Genomic DNA, 21,201 nt, shown 5'->3' on the forward strand with positions numbered 1-21,201 from the left:
GATGGTGACGTTTCCAGATATCAAACCACCTGCAATTGCTGGATAAGCTTGCATATGTGCATTATTTTTATTCATATTAGTTTCATTTTTTTGTATATAGTTTAGTGGTGTTAGTGAATTCTTTTAGTGATTTTTCTGGTGAGTTTTAGTGAGTTGTGTTTGCATTGGCTGGCAACAGTGCCTTCAGTGTTCTATTCAAGTTGTGTCTGTGCATTCGACAATGTGCTGTGAAGTGCAACTAGGCAATCATATTCATTCATAGTTTTAGAAAAACATATTTATTTATAGTCTTTAGAGAAATACATGTTCATTAATAGACAAGATTTACATGTTGTTAACAGTGTTTTAGAGTGGTACTCAGTTTATGTGTGACCGAAGACAAAGTATAATGGTTAGCAAGCAACCATGTGGTTTAGCTAGCAGCAAGCTAGCAACAATTAACTGCGAAAAGAAGTTAAGATAAGTAATTCATTGTACTAATATTTAAGTATTATATCATTGCATTAACATATGAACAAAGCATGTCATATTTATCATATTAACGCATGTACTTTTGAATAAGAATTGAAGCAAGTAACAGCTAAATTATTCGTTAAGTCTTATTTCTCGATCCTCCATGATATCTGGGTGAATCAGTAATATGGGTTTAATCATACAGTTCATTAGCTGTGGTTGTGATATGCATGAGTTGTAAATAAAGTACATAAACATATCACCCCTTTAAGCATCATCATTTTTTTTGGTCCTCCGTCCACCGGATATCAGAACGAGAAACGTGACTTTGAATTGTTTGTTCTCGTGGGTGTGTTTGTGTGGGTGCTGCTGTCATAAGCAGGACAGAACTGTTCATATCAGTACATTGGTGTGTGTGCATTCAACCCAGCTGAATTCAAGGTTGCACGTTTGTAAGTCACTCAGAAGTGAAAAGTAAAATATATTGTCAGCGGTTTGTGTAGTTAAAAAAAGGACTGAAACAATGGCAGAAGTGCAGTTGGGTCAATTAATTAAGAAACGTGCTTCGGTCAAAGGTCAGGCAACAAGAATACAGACATTTCTTCAAAAGCTACAGAATGAAAATAAACCTAGCATACAAGAAGCAAGAACGAGGTTAGTTGCACTTGAAGGGGTTTTTATTAAGTTTGATGAAATAAGTCAGAAATAGAGCTCTTGGATGAGACGGGTGAACAAGAATCGCACAGAATTACATTCGAGGAACTGTATTATGATTCAAAGGTTAAGTTACAAGAATTTATTGATAGTTTTGAACAAAAAACGGATTCAGGGACAGCAAATAACAAAGGTGCAAATTGTAGTAGTAGTTCAGTACAATTGCCTAAAATTTCTTTGCCCATATTTTGCGATAAATGCGAGGAGTGGTCGCCCTTTAAGGACATTTTCATTTCCCTTATTCACAATAACGAATCATTAAGTACAATTTGTAAGTTTCAATATTTGCGCACATCGCTCAAGGGAGAAGCGTTTACATTAATAGCAAATCTGCCAACGGTAGAAGTAAATTACGAAATTGCATGGAAGCTTCTTGTTGAACGCTACGAAAACAAACGGTTGATAGCTTCGACGTATGTACGAGGATTGCTCAATATCAAGCCAGTAATGAAAGAAAACGCTAAAGACATTAGACAATTTGTAAATACTGCACGTAGTAATTTTCAAGCCCTTGAAGCATTGAATTTGGACAAACCTTTGCATGACGTACTACTAACACAACATTTAGTAGAAAAACTTGATTCGGCAAGCAAAAGGGAATGGGAAGCTGAGCAAAGTAGTGACTCCTTTCCATCGTTATCGGAATTATTTTCATTTCTAGAAGGTCGTTGTCAAATGTTAGAAAACATTCGTCCTACTCAATCTGAAAGTACTTATGACAACAAAAGTGTAGATTCCAAAGCAAAAAGAAAGAATAACAGTCAAGTAAATGCGTTTGTTACTGTGCTTCCAAATGCATGTAATATTTGCCGTAGCAAAGGAACGCATGCTATTTATCGCTGCCCAGAATTTCTGAATGCTAACATTAATCAAAGAAAGGAGCTCGTGAAGCAAAATAAATTATGTTTTAATTGCTTAGGTAATAAACATTAAGTAAAGGCATGCAAATCAAGTACTTGTAAGAAATGTAATTTTAAGCATAATACACTGTTGCATGAAGATACTGCTCAGGAGGCTACTAACAAAACAAGTTCAAGCAAAATAAATAGCAATACTGCTAACGTACCTAAAATTAAGGAACAGAATCAGATTAAAATTCAACCACAGGACTCTTATTGCTCATTTAAGATTAATTATGGTCAGCAAGTCTTATTAGCAACAGCGTTAGTTAACGTAACAGACATTGAAGGTCGTTTTCAACAATGCAGAGTGTTATTAGATGCAGCGTCTCAATCGAATTTTGTAAGCGAAGTTTAGTTCATAGATTAGGTCTCAAGAAAACGAAAAATCGTGTTCCCATTAGATGTATCAATTCTGTAACCTCCGAAGCTCAATACAGTGTTGAAGTTCATATTTATTCAAGAACATGTGATTTTAATGCAGTGGTCGATTGTTTAGTATTGCCAAACATTACAGGTTGCATACCTTCTAAGGATATTGATTACAGTAATTGGAACTTAACAAAAGATATCTGTTTAGCCGATCCAAATTTTAATCGCTCGTCGTCAGTAGACATGCTTATAGGTGCGGGGTTATTCTACAGTCTCCTTGAACCAGGCCAGAAGACTAGAAAAGGAAATTATCCAGTTTTGCAGGAAACGAAGCTAGGATATGTTGTCGTCGGAAATATGCCTTCAATACCCGAAGAAGCCAACCAGTCGGTAATTTCATGTTTTGCTCAGATGGAGACAGACTTGGATACACAATTGAGAAAATTCTGGGAACTCGAAGATCTTCAGACTAAAATTTACACGCCGGAAGAAGAAAATTGTGAGAAGCATTTTTTACAAAATACAACCAGAAATGGAGACGGAAGATTTATTGTCAAATTACCAAAGAAGGAAGAGAATGCAGTTTTAGGAGAGTCTTACAACATGGTACTACAAAGATTTAAGCAGCTTGAAAGAAGATTGCTACAAAATCCTGAGTTTCATAAACAATATGCCGCCTTCATGGATGAGTATTTAAGTTTGGGTCACATGCGAAAAGTTATAGAAGAAGACGTGAACAGCAGCAGCAGTTGTTATCTTCCACATCATCCTGTATTCAAGATGGACAGTACAACAACTAAATTAAGAGTGGTTTTTGATGCAAGTGCAAAAACGTCTAATGGCAAATCATTGAATGACATTTCAAGTTGGGCCAATTGTTCAAGATGACTTGTACTCCATTATTTTAGGGTTTCGGTTGCATCCAGTTGCATTTACAGCAAACTTAGAGAAAATGTACCGCCAAATATTAATTCATGATGAGGACAAGTGTTTACAACGCATCCTTTGGAGAAAATCAGTAGAAGAACCGATCCAGATGTATGAGTTACAAACAGTGACGTACGGGACTTCGTCAGCGTCCTTCTTGGCAACAAGATGTCTGAAGCAAATAGCGGAGGAAAATTCCAAGGAATTTCCAGAAGCAGCAGAAGTAATAAAGCACAATTTCTATATTGATGATGTGTTAAAATCAGTACCAAACGTGTCAAAGGCCTTAGAACTACAGAAGGATCTTATTAATATTTTAAGCAGAGCAGGTTTCAAGCTTTGTAAATGGAGTTCTAACAAAGAAGAAGTACTTCAAGGAGTTCCGAAAGACTTCAGGGAAAAACAACAGCCAATCATACTTGGTCAGCAAGACGGTGTTAAGACTTTAGGAATAGCATGGATTCCATTAACAGACAAACTTATAATTTCGAACAAAATTTGTAAAAATGGAATTGCAGTAGAAAGTAATGTTGCAATGACAAAAAGACAAGTGGTCAGTATAGTGTCATCTACCTTCGATCCATTAGGTCTAATCGCTCCAATTGTCATCAAATACAAGAATTTCTTACAGAAGTTGTGGAAGACAGGGATGGATTGGAATGACCCATTAGACACAGTCCTACAAGTTGAGTGGAATCAATTAATGTCTTGGTTACCTGCTATGGCGAAGATACAAATTAAAAGAAATGTAATGTCTTCGGAGAACGTTAAGGAAATTCAATTACATGGGTTTTGCGATGCAAGTGAAGAAAATTTTGGAACAGTAGTGTACATCAGGGCTACAGACGATCAAGGAAACATTGAAGTCAATTTACTTTGTTCAAAGTCGAAAGTTGCACCATTGAAGAAGCAAACTTTGCCTAGATTGGAATTATGTGGAGCACTGTTACTTTCGAAGCTAATAGACAAAACACTATCCATATTGAATATAGAGGTCAGTGGTATACACCTGTGGACAGACTCGACGATAGTTTTGTCTTGGATCAAATCACCTCCCAATCGTTGGAAGACATTTGTATCCAACAGGGTGGCTGAAATTCAGAGAATCACATCAATCAATCAATGGCATCACGTGCCTAGTAAAGAAAATGCGGCAGACATAGTTAGTCGAGGAGCGGATCCCAACACTCTTATTCAGTCTCGAGAGTGGTGGCATGGTCCAGAGTTTCTTCACACAGCAGAATGGCCATGTCAAGAACAAAATGAGCCAGCTAATATTCCAGAAGAGAAGAAAGTCATGATAAGTTTGGTGGCAGTTCATGAAACAAGCTTTATGAAAAGATATTCATCGTTAAACAAAATGTTGAGAGTAGTAGCATATTGTTTGCGATTCAAACAGAATTGTCTTTCCAAGAAATTAGAAAAAAAAACCGATAGTCTTGACGCTTCGGAACTTCGTTTAGCGTTACACAGATGTATCAAGATAGTACAACATACTACCTATCATGAAGAAATATTGAACTTGCAGCAACAAATGGAAGATTCAACAAAGAGCCCAATCAAGGATCTTTTTCCATTTCTGGACACGGAAGGAATGCTAAGAGTAGGAGGAAGATTGGAACATTCAAACTTGGAGTACGACAACAAGCATCAATTCATCCTACCTGCAGAACATCATTTCACCCATCTGATAGTCAAAGAAGAACATAAAAGGTTGCTTCATGCAGGACCACAGCTTCTTATTGCATCTTTGCGTACCAGATATTGGATTCCAAGAGCTAAGAAAATGGTCAAGGCAATAGTACACAATTGTTTGGTTTGTTTCAAGTGGAGATCAACAAGTTCATCACAGTTAATGGGACACTTACCCAAGGAGAGAGTAAATGAAGCAAGACTATTTGTACACGTGGAAGTTGACTATGCAGGATTCTTTTATGTCAAGCCCACGATTCGCAGCAAAATTCAAATGAAAATCTATGCAGCGTTGTTCATCTGTTTAGCCACTAGAGCAGTTCACATAGAAATAGTTTCAGACTTAAGTTCTCAAGTCTTCATCGCAGCATTGAAGAGATTTATTGCTAGGCGAGGAAAATGCTTATCTATCTGTAGCGACAATGGTTCAAACTTTGTTGGCGCCAATCGAGAATTCCAACAATTTTTTGAATCCAAGACTAATCGAAAGGACATCATGGAATACTCAGTTCAAGAAGGTTTAGAATGGAAATTCATTCCTGCCAGATCTCCTCACATGGGGTCATGGGAAAGTTCAATAAAATCCGTGAAGTACCACCTACGGCGTGTAGCGGGAACAGCAAGTGTGACATACGAAGAGTTGAACACGTTACTTGTTCAAATTGAAGCCATTCTAAATTCAAGACCATTGACAGCCATTTCCAACGATCCTACAGATCCAATGTATCTCAGTCCAGGACATTTTTTGATGGGAGATACACTTCTCAGCCTTCCGGAACCAGATCTACTGGACGCACCTATCAACAGACTAGGCAGATGGCAACGGGTTCTACAAATGAAGCAGCATATTTGGAAACGTTGGTCAAGGGATTACCTCAACCAGTTACAACAAAGAAGAAAATGGAAGTCAGCTCAGCCTAATCTACAACTGGGCATGGTCGTATTGTTAAAAGAAGACAATGTTCCTCCTCAAGTGTGGAAGTTAGGTGTGATTGAAGAAGTTCATCCGGGCAGTGATAATTTAGTGCGAGTGGCAACTGTGAAGTGTAAAAGTGGCATTTTTCGGCGCAGTGTTGCTAAATTAATTCCTTTGCCCCTAGAGCATTAATTGATTGTGTCCAATCAAGGAGGGGGAGGATGGATAATCTTGCATATGTGCATTATTTTTATTCATATTAGTTTCATTTGTTGTATATAGTTTAGCGGTGTTAGTAAATTCTTTGTGATTCTTTTAGTGATTTTTCTGGTGAGTTTTAGTGAGTTGTGTTTGCATTGGCTGGCAACAGTGCCTTCAGTGTTCTATTCAAGTTGTGTCTGTGCATTCGACAATGTGCTGTGAAGTGCAACTAGGCAATCATATTCATTCATAGTTTTAGAAAAACATATTTATTCATAGTCTTTAGAGAAATACATGTTCATTAATAGACAAGATTTACATGTTGTTAACAGTGTTTTAGAGTGGTACTCAGTTTATGTGTGACCGAAGACAAAGTATAATGGTTAGCAAGCAACCATGTGGTTCAGCTAGCAGCAAGCTAGCAACAATTAACTGCGAAAAGAAGTTAAGATAAGTAATTCATTGTACTAATATTTAAGTATTATATCATTGCATTAACATATGAACAAAGCATGTCATATTTATCATATTAACGCATGTACTTTTGAATAAGAATTGAAGCAAGTAACAGCTAAATTATTCGTTAAGTCTTATTTCTAGATTCTCCATGATATCTGGGTGAATCAGTAATATGGGTTTAATCATACAGTTCATTAGCTGTGGTTGTGATATGCATGAGTTGTAAATAAAGTACATAAACATATCACCCCTTTAAGCATCATCAATAGTTTTATTTCCCTTTCACCTTTTAATCAAGGTGTCCCATGTTCAACTCTCGGTCGAACCGCAACCCTTCTTTCATGCGAAACCAAGTAGTCAGTTTCGGATGTCAATTTAAGCGAAAGTCTTCTCCTTGATAACCTCGGTATTTCGTAAGGATGTTAAGCCTAAACATACGAAACGAAACCAAATTGTATATTTCTGCATGCCTAAATGCCTGTTCTTTTATAAAGAAGCCAAGATTCCTTAAATATAGATTGGCAAAATTTATCGATTGCCTACGTAGCGTCCAACATTAGCTTCGATTGGATTTTCAATGGTATCTACGTACTAAATTTGTAATTTAATACCTCAGTTTTAGCGTACTGATTATGGTACGTTGACTTTTAAATTTTACATGCAAAGCAATAACAGGAGTTTCCCGTTTTGTCTTACATTTCAACTAATGACGGGATTTTCCCGATGGCTAAGGCGGGAGATTCTCAATTTACGAAATTTACTGACCGGACTTCTTTAAGCTTATGGGAGTTCTTCCGGCATAAACCCGCTGTTCTCATAATAACAGCAAGGCGAAACAAACTTATTTCTGTGAATATGTAATATAAATACATAAAGCAAAAAATCTAAATCAAAAAAGCCTGGTTTAAAAAAGCCTGCTTTAAACATCCCCCAAAAAACGGGTTTTTGGCATTTTCAAAAACAACCATGGTTCTTGCCAACTCTACTTACTTTTGTATATAAGAGGTTAAAAAATTCTTATTATATTCATTGGTTAATTCTAAGGAATTCATAATGTAAATATGTTGAAGAAAAATTGTTTGAAATATCTTTTCGAAATTCATAGTTTATTTTCGAGGTTTTACATTATTATCAGCATCAACCACTAATTGAATGACTTTTCGTGTTACAGAGAAGCGAAACAAAGTCTGCTTTATCAATTTAAAGCAAAATTTTGAAAAAAGCCCAAAATTTCAAAAGCAAAAAAGCGAAGCAGAAAAAACCGAGTTTTTTTCCAAAAAAGCCGGGTTTTTTTTTCCGAACCTTTGCATCTTTAATTGGCTTACATCCTTGCGTAATTATACAGTTCATAACCAGTGTTGCCACACTTGGTACAATTGTACCAAATTCAGCCCTTTTTGTCATTCATTGGCCCGTTGGTTCCACGCTGATTTTTTCATCCCCTTTTATGAAAAAGTTGGTACAATTCTACTCAATTCAGCAACATTTAACAAATACATACTTGTCACATTTTCAAAAGTATCAGTAAGACTTTTCTTACATCTCACGCTATTCATACTGTGTGTTGGACTCTTAAGAAATGCTATTGAACTTTCATTCTCTGACGTTGCACCGCATAATAATAACGCTATAAACTTCGTGTTTAAAATTCGTAATTCGAACTGTACATGAGGTGATATCATGTGTTTTCTGTTACTGTATATGTTTTGAATTACTGCAAAAGAGGTGTGATGTCATGTATTTTCTGTTATTGTTTGTTTGTTATGTGTATGTATACTGTCTTACTACACATGAGTTATGATGTTATATGTTTTCTGTTTCTGTATGTGTAATATGTGTAAGCGTGCTGCATTAGATACCATTGTGACTTAAAAGTATTAATAATGTGTTGTGATGTTTTTCAAGGAAGGTTCTAGGACCCTGGGCCGGTTTTACATTTTCTACAAATGTCAGTTTACTTACTTTATATTCTTCTTACGGTCTATTATCGTCTATTATAGTGAAAGAAGCGAAAGTAAGGGGAAATAATATAATTTATATTTTAATATTTTATTATAAAGCACTCTTTACACACGAACTCAGAGATGATCAATTTGTTCCTCGTTTTATATATTTTTTCATATATAGCCATAACACCATTTTGGTTTATTGATCACTTTGAAATAGAGGCGCTTTTAGTTTCCTTACAATACATATCGAAGATGCTAATTGTTTTCCCTTTTAATTTCCGGCCTCTATTATGGACCTACTTCCTATGTACGAGAAAAGTTTAATCTGCTTCCACGGTTGTTCGGGGTCCTCCTATTTGGATGTTTTTAAAAAAGTAATTTTTAAAAAGAGCACTCTCTGATTTGGACTCTTGGAAGAGGGGACGAAGTGTTCTAGAACTTTACCTCTTTTAGTTTCGTGTCATAGAGCCATGTATTACACTGATATAATATAATAAATTCAGCCTTTATGTTTCTATTTGGTGCTATTTTTCAACCCACCCCAGAGCTAGGACTATTCACAACTGAAGAATAATAAAATTAAAGTTAATTTCTTGCTTCTCAAAATTATTTCAAAGTTGTGGAGGATTCGTTATGACAATGATGATGCAAGAACGTTTCAATACATAATTATCTCATCACAAGTTCTCTATATGAAGAAATAATAAGATATATTAAACATGTTGTGATTTACACTCATCGGTAACCTATTCAGGTTGTTTCTTATCTTGTATCGTGCAATACGTGGACTCATTTCAGGACTTTGATTGAAACAGTATAAGCTGGAGCTAGAGGAGGCTCATTGCAGGTGATTCCAATCTCACTTCTGTGTACACATCACAAAAAACAAAACATTGAATTGATCTACACCAGTTTTAATATGGTACTACCTTATAGTTCGTAGATTGTTTAGCAAATATTGGAGTTTTAAACTGTCGCCATCATTAATCAAACATTGTTGACTAGAGTTTATTTCTGTGGGTGAATGTCCGAGAAGTATGACTAGATGTTGGGAACAAGATGGGGCCTGGAGGCGAAACCCCCAACGAGGTCTGGAACAAAATTCCCAGAATCGACTTATATTTAGCTTTATCAGTGCGTGCATGGGGATCACACATCTAATAACCCAACACTTGCTCTCACATTGGCCACAGATGAATCCAAAAGAAGCACTACATGCAAAATGTGTTTTTCCTAAAACATTTTCATGAACTATATTTTCCAAAAGTGCAAATATGTGCAGGTTTTTTCTTTGCATACAGTAAGAACAATGTTTACGCTACAACATATTAAAAAATCAGACATGATATGCCGTGTTTTCTACTAAAATACCATTCTATCGTTGGACCATTATTTATATGCTTTCAGTATCTCAGCATTTTCCAAATATGATAGTAAGTAGTACTATTACACATCACATCAACATTCTAAATATACAAAACGATACATACCTGTGGGTCCTGTCACCATGTTTCCCAGTCACTGAATATCTATACGCGCTGTAGGGATAGACGCATTCTAAGTGAACTTCATATCTTCTGTCACTAAGCAGCGCCTCTCCGTCTTCGGCGAATAACCAAGGCTACGCGTGCCATGAGGTCATTGTAAGCTGGTACCATTTCCTTTCCTGCATACTATCTTATGTGTACACTATTAAGGTTTCATTATAATAAATTTCTTCTATCAATCTTTTACTTCACTTTTCGGGGTTTTGCCAAGAATTGCCTTGTTTAGCCCCACTGTGTGTCAGGGAGGGGTGGAAAACCCGCGACTAGGCAGGTTACGGAAAGGTCAAGTGTGCATGTTTCGTCTGATCAGCATTTTTTGTTCATACATTGGCATCAAAATGCACTAACATTCTAACAACCTCTTGCGATAACGGTCACAGCAGTGTCCCCGTTCGAAAGCTACAATTTAAAGCAATCCTTTTCCACGAGTTAGGGAAAGAGAGTTGCTCGAGACAATTGCGCGAGAGCGGTCGGTGATGGCAACCGTTTTAGTGACGGCAACTGCAATTGCCTCGTACGAAGGCTCCAATTTAAAGCAATGCTTCACAAGCAGTTGCCCCACCGAATTAGGTCACTCAGTGACTGCGTGTGAATAGAAGGTAAGTGGCATTGGATTATGACAATATCAAGAACGAAGCGTTGTAGTTCGAGGCAACTCCACTATTGGTTATGTTATTACTTGAGATAGATAGAAACTCACAGATAGAAAATACATTTTTTTACATTAAAATTTTTAACAGATCGTTAAATGAAAAACAGGGGAAGTGCCCTACCAAAATATTTCGATGCTGAAAATGTTTGCAAAGAACGTTATTACTATAATGTAAAGCAATCTCATAACCTCAATTGAGGTTTCATATACTGAGGTGCAGACCTACGTCCCAGACACCTATATCACTTAGTTATGATATAAATAATTATTATCCTTTATCAATGTAAATCAAATGAAAATTTATTGAAAATAATGAGTAGTGATGAAAGGTGAAGGATGAATCCTCTATTCATTTTCTATTCTTATTTTCGATTAAACTCATCTGAACTTGATCAAACTTGACAAGGCGATAGAACTTATCAAACTTAGTACGTGTACGAAATACATATCCTTATAATACAAAATCTAAAAAATGCATCTACCAGATTACGTAATATGGCGTTGACCACCTTTCTCCCGCAGAATAGCTCTCATGCGACAGAGAATGAAGTCATAAGTAGTGAGTAGTAGCAAATGGACAATTACACCATTCTGTATACAGCGTATTACTCAGTTCCCTGACAGAGAATGGATGCGGAAATCACCAGTGGATTCATATCTCCCAAACGGACCATGTGCAACTCTGATAATGTCCAGAAATTGGGAGAGCCATAGAAGATGTTCAACTTCATCCGATGTTCGTGAAACCACGGGGAATATCATCCTGGTATATGGCTTTATTGTCCCGAACTAATATCTGGGGCCTAAAAGACACAGGGTCTTCTAAAATGGTGACATCATCAGTGAAGGTGTGAAACCGATTGACATTTTTAGGCGAATGAAGGTTCAGTATGGAGATGCGTGTTTGTCACAGCCACAAATCTATGAATGGTGCCGGAAATTTGCAAATTGTGTTACGTCTGTGGCCGATGCTCCACGCCCCGGCCAGGCTCGGCGCGTAGTGACTCCAGAGACCATTGCAGCCGTTGAAGCCATCGTTTTGGAAAACCGCCGTGTGACAATAGACGAAATTGCAGCATGTGTACACATGAGTCATGGATCGGCACATCATAACGCGGTGCACGAGTGGTTGCGCCGTCGCCCAAAAGACTTTTTTTCTGCAAGTATTCAGGCTCTTCCGAAGCGCTAGCGGACTTGCATTGAACGAGGAGGGGACTATGTTGAAAAGTGATTTACTTCTGTACCCTGTGTGACCAATAAATAATATTTAAAAAAATAATTATGGTTTTCATTTGACTCCCCCTCGTATTTTACTGGACTATTTTTACAAATGAATAACTTATTAAGGAATAATTTCAGCCATTCTGTAAAGGAACTTATTTGTTTGTAAAAAAAAAAAAAAAAAAAACATTCTAGCCTATATAGTTTGTTTTTTCAAATGTTGTTTATTTTAAATAAATTACAATTGTTTTGCTTTGAATTTGTTGTATGATGATATCCAAGGAATAAGACTTGATTTTAGTAATACTTTTTGTCAGTAATTCTTTAAGTACTATGGACGAAAATGATCACGTAACTACTATGGAACGGTCTGTCAGACCGCATTGTTGTTTCACATTTTCTGAATAGTAGTTTTATTGTATACTTTTTAAAATGCTATCCTACATATCTTAGTTGATTACAGATATATATAACATAGTAATTTCACGATGTAAAAAAAAGCTTTATATTTTTAAAACAATGAGAAAGAGAACATGGTCAAAATTTGCAACAATGCTTTCATTGTAATTCTAAAATTTTAATTTTGAAATATTAAATTTTTTCTCCGTTTCTATCTAGTCAAAATAACACTAATTTAAAATACACTGTTATTATAGATGCATTGAGAATAAAAAATACAGTAAAAACGGAGAAAAGACATGGAATTTTAGCTTTTTCAAAGTTACAAGAAAGTACTGTTATAGTGGTACTGTTACATTTCTTTTAGTGGAAAGATAATGAATAAAACTTATTTTTAGTTCTTATATGATGGCGAAAGTAAAGAAAATATGTTTTGCCGGTAAAGAAAGTACCGCACTAAGCACTGCAAAGAAATCGGTAACCTACACCGCTGACACGAATATATTTTCTTTCCACTTACAACTCAGTGGACAGAAGACTGTTTTTCTCTTCAACTCCTTGTGCGCGATGGTGAGAAACTCGCGTTCAAGCTGTAGTATGCTCTTGATTGAAAAACTCAGCTCTCATGGCAGATGTCCGATCAGCAATCTACGTTCTATGTGAAGCCTAACGAGTCCTTTTGCCAACGTTTTCGTGAAATCAAGTCTTGTCATCACCGAAGACACAGCGTACCCTTGATGAGAGACATACTCATTGACACCGCACGTAACATCCACCAGCATAAAGAAAATGGTCAATGGCTATCGTCTTGTTCGACGACTTGATGTGTAATCTGAACATTTTTTGTCTAGAGTATCCACTCCGTCTTTACTCATCTTATAAAATATGATTATTTCAGATTTTCCAGTCTTTGGGTCATTATTTGATGTGTGGTGCAAGACGTGCCACACGGTAAGACACAAAACTGCTTGTGCCGCCGCAGGGGATCAATTATAACACGAACTTCACAATACGTAACCATTTGCTAGACAGGAAGGTAGACGAAAAGATTCACTTGTAGTAGTGAGACTGTGGAAAATATAATGATACGAAAAGTCGCAGCGGTCTGACAGACGGTCCTTAGTACTTACGGGTTAACAATGTTATGCACTCATTTCTGATAAAAAGTTCTATATAGTTTTCTCTCTAAATATGTTTATATTAAATTAATTGCAGTTGTTTTCTTTAGAATTTGTTGCATATTTATATTGCTTATACGTAGTGATGGGCAGTGGGTGGTAAAATAAAAATAATAAGGGCCGCATTCAATCAGGTGCGTGTTATTCACCTGATTATTTACATTGCTTTCAACGACTCGACGTATGTGTAGTCGTCTCCCGGGGCAGTCGACTCCAACACCGATTTTCCCGTCCCGAGTTTTTCTTAACAAAAGTTGGCAATTCTGTTCACAGCACCATTGGCTGGCGCTATAATGTTATAGCCCTTTATGAGCGTTTTCTCTCGTGGAGTCGAACCCGTCTCCCGGTGGACTGTGGTTGTCGACACTTTAGAAGTATTTCATTTTTCATAATTTTACTCTTTTTAGAATTATTTCGGGTCAGAAATGTTGTTTTATATTTGTTTTCGTTCGCTGTATCTCAATTAGAATAATCGATTTTTTAAATCACTTTTTTTTTAAATCCTTCTGTCCTTATGTAAGCGTAATCATAGATCTCTTTAAGTAAGAATTCAATTTAGCTCATATTTCATTGTTTCTTTAAAAGATGGTAGCGCTGTAACTGCGAAAAAGTACGTGAGCAAGCTCTCTTTTTCAGTTTACGTCCTCGGTGAATGAAAACTCCTGTTTGTAATTAGAAGTGTGTTGGAACAAAAAACTCCATTATCGAAAGTGTGACCTTGTTTCTATTAAACCATGCGCTTCGTAACTAGACTATGACATACTGAGAAAAAAGCATTAAGTTGTGAAGTTAATGCTAGTCAAGTCATCGTAGTGAAATGTAAATTCGGCTCTAAAATTTTATTAATAGTGAAGTAATCCATTACAACACTAATATTGTACTTAAAAATAATTTGTAGACAATTAAGTTTCGTCTTAGTGTGAAAGTACGATAGACTTCGAAACTATGTGAATTCAACACTCAAATTTGAAGTAATACATTACTACTATTGGTTGCAATAGATTAATAACATCAAAGACAGAATCTGCTACTAGGACGCTAAACCCATATCAGAAAGTCATTACTTGTTATGCCTGACTGATTTTGTTCTATGGTGATAAATATTGAAACGGGAAATCGTTAATTTGGAATACTTCCGGATTCAATAGAGGTTTAAGGGCTGATATAAAATTTACCCTTCGCAAATCGAATCGATTGCAAGAAAAACTGCATCGATATCTTTTAAGCCGTTTAGCTCTACGGAAATGAGTTTTGAAATCGGAAGTAGTAGTAAATGTCAACCACTTCTGGTTTTAGTACAGTATTGCGGGTTGTATTAGTATGTACTCTGAGGGCCGTGAATCAATTGAAGAAGACAGCTCATCGCTGTCTATTACCATCTTTGCTCTATAGTGATAAATGTTGAAACCGGATATACTTAATTTTAACCACATTTGAATTCAGTAAATGGTTAAGAAAGGAGATAAAAGCTACTCTCTGGAAGCTGAATCGATAGTATTACACTGCATCTCAATATGTCTTACCATTTTGCTCTACATAAATCAGTATTGAAACTGGAAGTAGTAATAAATTGAAACTACTTCCGGTTTGATTAGAGTGTTGCTGGTTGTGATGAAATGTTCTCTTGACACCCTGAATCGATTACTGAAATATTTATTCCTATTTCTGTTCTATGGCGGTAAGTGTTGAAACTGGAAATGGGTCATTTGAATCACTTCCGGTTTGAATAGAGGGTTAACGAAAGAAATAAAATCTATTCTTGAGACGGTGATTTAATTAAAGAAAACTACATCTCAAATTCTCTTATTGTTTCCGTTTTATGGTGATTAACATGGAAACAGAAAATGACTAATTTTAACTACTTCCAATTTGAATAGAAAGTTAACGACTGAGATGGAACCTATCCTTGGAAACGCTGAAACGATTACAAAAACATCATTTCGATATCTCTTACTGTTTATGCTCTGTCGTCGACAGATGGACGGACAGATAAATCGTTCTATAAAGGTTTCGAATTTCTGCATATCATAGTTTGGAGGACTACAAACGTTGTGTAGTAAAAATAACGTGTGCCTTGGTCAATCGGTGCAGTTAGAATTGCGAATAAAATTTTAAAAGGTGTTAAAATTCTAGAAAAAGGGGTGTAGTGGTGTTGATTGGTACTATAATTTATCATCTGCAGTAAGTTTTTTTTATTTAAAAAAAATCAATGCAGTGTGCTTCAATGAAGTAAAGAATTGAATGATTGACGAAATGTCGGCTATTTGAAATTGCCGACATTTGTATTGTTTAGAAATGTTCCGTTTAAAAAGTGATAAATTATCATAAATTCATATTAAATATGAATATATGTAACTTAAATATATAATATTTGTCATATGATAAATCTTAATCGAGAATTTTATTTTATTTTTTTGCGAAACTAATTGTGATTGTTAAAGTGCGGTTTGGAAATATCCTATTCATTTACCTTTATTTAATCATAACAAAAAGTGGAGTGAAAATAATTAAATGCAAATGCTTGTTTGAGGAGATATTAAGTAAATAAGAAAAATTAATAATAAAATATTAAAGTTTTAGGAGCACATATACGTAAGTGAGGACGTTTCTCCAAATTGGATGACTCTACAAAGGGTTGGTAAGCTATTGTATATAACTTTTAGATTGGCTAAATTATTCCAGTTCTGGTATTGTAAAAGCAGTTATCTGTAGTTTGGTAATTAAGCTATTACACTTAAATTTATAACTTGCAATTAAAATATCGGCAGTGTATATTTCTTCCGTTTGGAGCTGATTCTTATTGTAATATAGTAATAAGTGGTAAAACTTCTTTGTTATAAGAAAGGTCCATGTAATTAAAAGTAGTGTATTACTATTGAAATTTTAACTGGGAATTAAATTCAATATTTTAGCAATTTTAAGTCAAGTTTAGGATTTAGGAGTTAAATCATTATTAAATTACGTAATATTTTCTAATTACGTGTGATGATTTCACTTCTCACATCATTTGTCCTTCTCCGAGCTACAGTTTTCGTTCAGGTCCCAAGTCTCAAATGTTTGTTTGAGTATCCGTGTGACTGTTTATCTGTAGGATATATCAAAGACATTTATAAAATTCATGTCCTTGGATTATACTTCCCAAGGTAGATTTTGAGTGCCATGAAGCTTCTTCCAGTAGGTATTCCGCTTTCCCTATGATTTGATAAGTCGCCTTCGATGAGTTGAGTAGCGTCTCGTGACATTTGTATCGCATAGAAGCATAGTAATCCATCTTCCATACGCCTAAACAGGTCGAGTACCGAATTGCGCTTTGCTTCAGTGTTTCTGTATTTATTCTAAAGAGAGAGATATTGTTATATTGCTGTTTGGTATAGAATAACCAACCATCTATTCGTGCAATGTAAAAAAAACGTGTGTTTAAAACAAGCAAGTGAATTATGCTTCATCTCGTCAGCTCACTAGTCTGCAGTTGGTTCATCATAGTGGCAAAGTCTACAGATTTATCTGTGCATCTACAGATCTTTTATATCGATTCAGAGAATAAGAATTTACGGTACAACCTACATAATTAATTTAGAAACATATCGTTCTATATTTATGTTGAATTTCAAATCGCATCTTTGCAGCAATATTATAATTTAGTATTTCATATAATTGTTACTTGTGGTTACTTGTTTCAGTGTAAAATGGACATTGATCTGTATGTGAAACATTTGTGAAACATTTATAAAATAAATATTTAACAGATAATTATGCAACATAACATGCACCTTACAAATCTAAATAAGTAATATTACATATTAATTATTTTTATTGTAATTATACTTTTGTATTTCTAAAGCTTCAATGAATAATGCTATGTTTATTTGTATACTACAAATTTGACTACTTCAGTAAGTTTGAGAACAACCACACACCACTGCTAAATACTACATACTCGAAAAATAACATTACATTCACATTTTTCTGATACAAGTACTTTTCTAACAAGTTATGAAGTACTTCAAGATTAATAATATTAATGTTGACTCTAGTATTGGCGATAAGCTAGCTATAAGATATGAGACAATCTTTCTATGTGTCATATTTTCGAGCAGACGAAAGATGATAGAGAATGCCTTCTATTTCAGAGCATATTTAAGAACGTACACTTCATACACTCTTGACTTCACTCCAAGTAAACGATGACGTCAGAGTCTGTTCCTGCGATCACATATCAGAAGTTATAAATGCCGACTGACACAATTTCATTATCAACGAATGGAGTGAAACGAAGCGAATATAAATTGGTACAACCATCAAATATTGACCGCTTGACCAATACAGGTCCAGCATTTTGAAAACAGACAGGTACAGTATAACGATTTTGGTGAAAATGAATGACAGTGTAATATGTTTTAGATGTCGTGATCTGAGAAAAATTGTTAATTTTAAGGCTACCGAACAACGGTACATCAGTTGATACAGAATGTAGACCTCTATTCGCATTCGGGACGTTCGGCCCGAGCTGATCATTCTGTTTCAGGTTTTCCAGGATTTTTCTTTGTCCCGCAACATGTACATCGGGACATTTCCTTTGCTTTAATAGTGTTGGCCGCTACTCTCCCCAACCCTTTTTAGGTTTGTAGGATGGGATGAGAGGATCTAAACCTTTTCAGGGTTTCATACAATTCCACCAAAATCCCAGAATATCGTTACTTTCTGCTGTTTTCAAATATTTGGTCCCGTAGTGGCCAAATGGTCAGTGACTGGTGGTTATGCCCATTGTGAATTTTTCTCAGGATCACAATATCTGCAACATATCACGGTTTCAAGCAATTCCACCGAAATCTAGAATACCGCTACCTTCTGCTCTTTTTTCTCAAAGTGTCCCTTTAGTAGCCAAACAATCAGCTATAGATGGTTGTATCAATTCAGACTTCTTCTCAAGATCCCATATCTACAAAATCACGGTTTCAAGCACTTCCACCGAAATCCAGAATACTATTGTCTTTTGCTTTTTTTCAAAAAAGTAGCCCTGTAGTGACTAAACAGTTAGTGATTGGTGTTTGTGTCTGTTTAGACTTTTCCTCAAGATTACAATATCTACAACATATCACGATTTCAAGAAATTCCAACGAAATCCAGAATACCGTTACCTTCTGCTGTTTTCAAAACTGTTGCCCTGTAGTGACCAAACAGTCAGTGATGAGAGATTGTGCTCATTAAGACTTTTCTCAGGATTACAATATCTACAACATATCATGGTTTCAAGCAATTCCACCGAAATCCAGTATACTGTATAACCTTCGCGCTGTTTTCAAAAAAAGTAGCCCTTCTAGTGCCCAAACGGTCAGTGATGGGTGTTTGTGCCTGTTGAGATATTTTTCTCAGGATGACAATATCTACAACATATCCCGGTTTCAGTAATTTTCACAGAGATACAGAATTGAACCCGAGACCCCTAACACCAGAGGTGAACGCTCTACCACTGAGCTACCGCGGCCCCCAAATATGGTCTTGATGATTCATTACGTTATGAAATAGTACAGGTTTACGAATGCTTTTTATTTTTCATTCCCTTTTATGGCATAACATTTGGAGATTGTTATATCTTTGATGAGATGGACTAACACTGGTTCAAATGAAATCTTTAGTTTTACATCCCACGATTATGCAGTTTAGGCTAAAGGAGACGGTGACGATGAGAAATGAATGAAAGTGTGGGAGAAAAATTGGAGTATCCTGAGCATAATGTTGCACACAACAAAACTATTTTCGCGGGGTTTTGAACCAGGGGCCCCATACAGCAGAGGTGAACGCTCTACCACTGAGCCACCGCACCTCTCCTGGTATGAATGAATTAGAGGTATTTGGTTCGAGCTAATATGTTCGTTTAACGTCACTGAACTGGGATTTTTAGCTTGGAGCTTATGATGGCTTGTTTCGTTCCCTTTTATGGGTATAAAATTACCGAAACATGGTTAGATCTCTTTCTTGATGACTTATTACATTATGAATTAGTAGACCCAGTAATAGTATAAATTAGTATTAGTATTAATATGAAACTCGAAAACTTTGGAGTTCTTTCGTGGCTAACCGGTTAGCGTATGCGCCTTTAACGTTGGAGACCATGGTTCGATTCCCGGAAGGAAATCATGCGGTTCGGATTTCACGTTAATTAGTAGGTTCTATTTTTGCTGCTGAACGAGACGTTAAACTCAAAATCAACTTAACTCGAAAACTTTGGAAGGAATACTTGATTTTTGGTTAAGGTATGGTTTTCATTCACGGGACTTATGGGATTCGAACCACGATATTCAATTGTCAAAAAGTGTGTCCAGGAAAGCATACATTTATTTGAGACGCATAAAAGAGGGGAAGGAGCGATCCCGGACTTGGTTAACAATAATAATTTATATTGTATTCGTTTGTGAAATAAATAGAAGTGTTGGAAAGATTTAAAAAGCTTCTTTGTGTATTGACTTATAATCATATGTTGAAAAAGAATCGTCAACTATATCGTGTTACATATGCTTACGTATTCGTTGTCACAGTATTGTTGGCATTGTTTGTTTGAACAAGTACGGTGTTTAATTGTCAAATAGTGTGTAATGATTTACTTTGAAAAAGATATATTCATTCTTTGAGAAGGAGAAAAGGGATGAGATTATGTTATTTTGGACCTAGTTAGCACCTCTCGTTTTCGTCTGTGACGTCACATTTACGTTTTGCTTAAAACTGATTGGTTTATTGTAATAACGATTAATCATACTTATGTAACGAGATAACATTGAGGAGTTATTTCTTATGACAAAACAAGAACGTATATGTGTAATGGTTTACTTTGAAAGAATACATTCATTCCTAGAGAAGGTAAATGGGGAAGTGATGAGCTGAACCTTGTTACTACCTTTCGTTTCCGTTCGTGAATAAATAATAATGACGTCATGAGTATAGGCTTTTATAGGGCATGGGTACATGAACGAACACGGTCCCAAGTTCGATTCAAGGTCTTGAAATATGCGTTTATGTTTGTTCTGTGGTAGGGATTCGGGTTTTTACGTAGCTTAAAGCATATAACCGTTCTAAGAAGCTTTGCGTGCTTTCAAGATGATACGAAAAAAAAGTCCGATTATGGCTGGCCGTTGATCTGAAACAAAAATGCACTAAAACGGTTAGGGGGTAAGTTAGGGTGCTGTCTGATGAGATAAAGCTTGATTAAACTTCATTTCAAGCAATATCAATGTCTCGATTCGGCTATGGCTTACCAAACGGTTCAACGTCTCAAAAACTTAGTCCCAAATATTTCTTCAAGATAATTAAAATTTTAAAATTAGTAAACGGCTATGAAATGAGTTATAACCATACAGATCATTGCTATTTTTTTTTAATATGGAGTTTTCTCGTCATGTGAAATGATAAACTTTTATGACTATAAAACTTGAATAGAGAATAGTTATTGATGAAAAGTTACCTTTGCCCAAAATTGGTTAATCCCTACCTCTAACTTCTAGTTCGTCCTTGAAATCCATTCATTAATTTTACACTTTGATTAGTCGAAAACGCTCATTTGTTGTAAACCGTTTATTTCTAAGGTGCAATCTAATTAAGTTATCACTTTCAAACCTCTGCTTATTTTT

General features: G+C 35.7%; 1 protein-coding gene across 1 annotated transcript in view; it reads left to right on the forward strand.

Annotated features, from left to right (window-relative positions):
• Positions 1-976: 976 nt before the first annotated feature.
• LOC145667744 (uncharacterized) overlaps positions 977-21,201 on the forward strand; it is a 32,232-nt gene continuing 12,007 nt past the window's right edge. Inside the window, exons 1-3 of the mRNA XM_081735187.1 lie at positions 977-1,107; positions 3,717-4,659; positions 4,894-6,103. Coding sequence (XP_081591313.1) covers positions 977-1,107; positions 3,717-4,659; positions 4,894-6,103 — 2,284 coding nt within the window. The remainder of the gene's footprint in view (positions 1,108-3,716; positions 4,660-4,893; positions 6,104-21,201) is intronic.

The sequence above is a fragment of the Thermobia domestica genome, chromosome 13 (assembly GCF_964235325.1).
Source record: "Thermobia domestica chromosome 13, izTheDome1.hap1.1, whole genome shotgun sequence".
Classification (NCBI taxonomy): Eukaryota; Metazoa; Arthropoda; class Insecta; order Zygentoma; family Lepismatidae; genus Thermobia; species Thermobia domestica.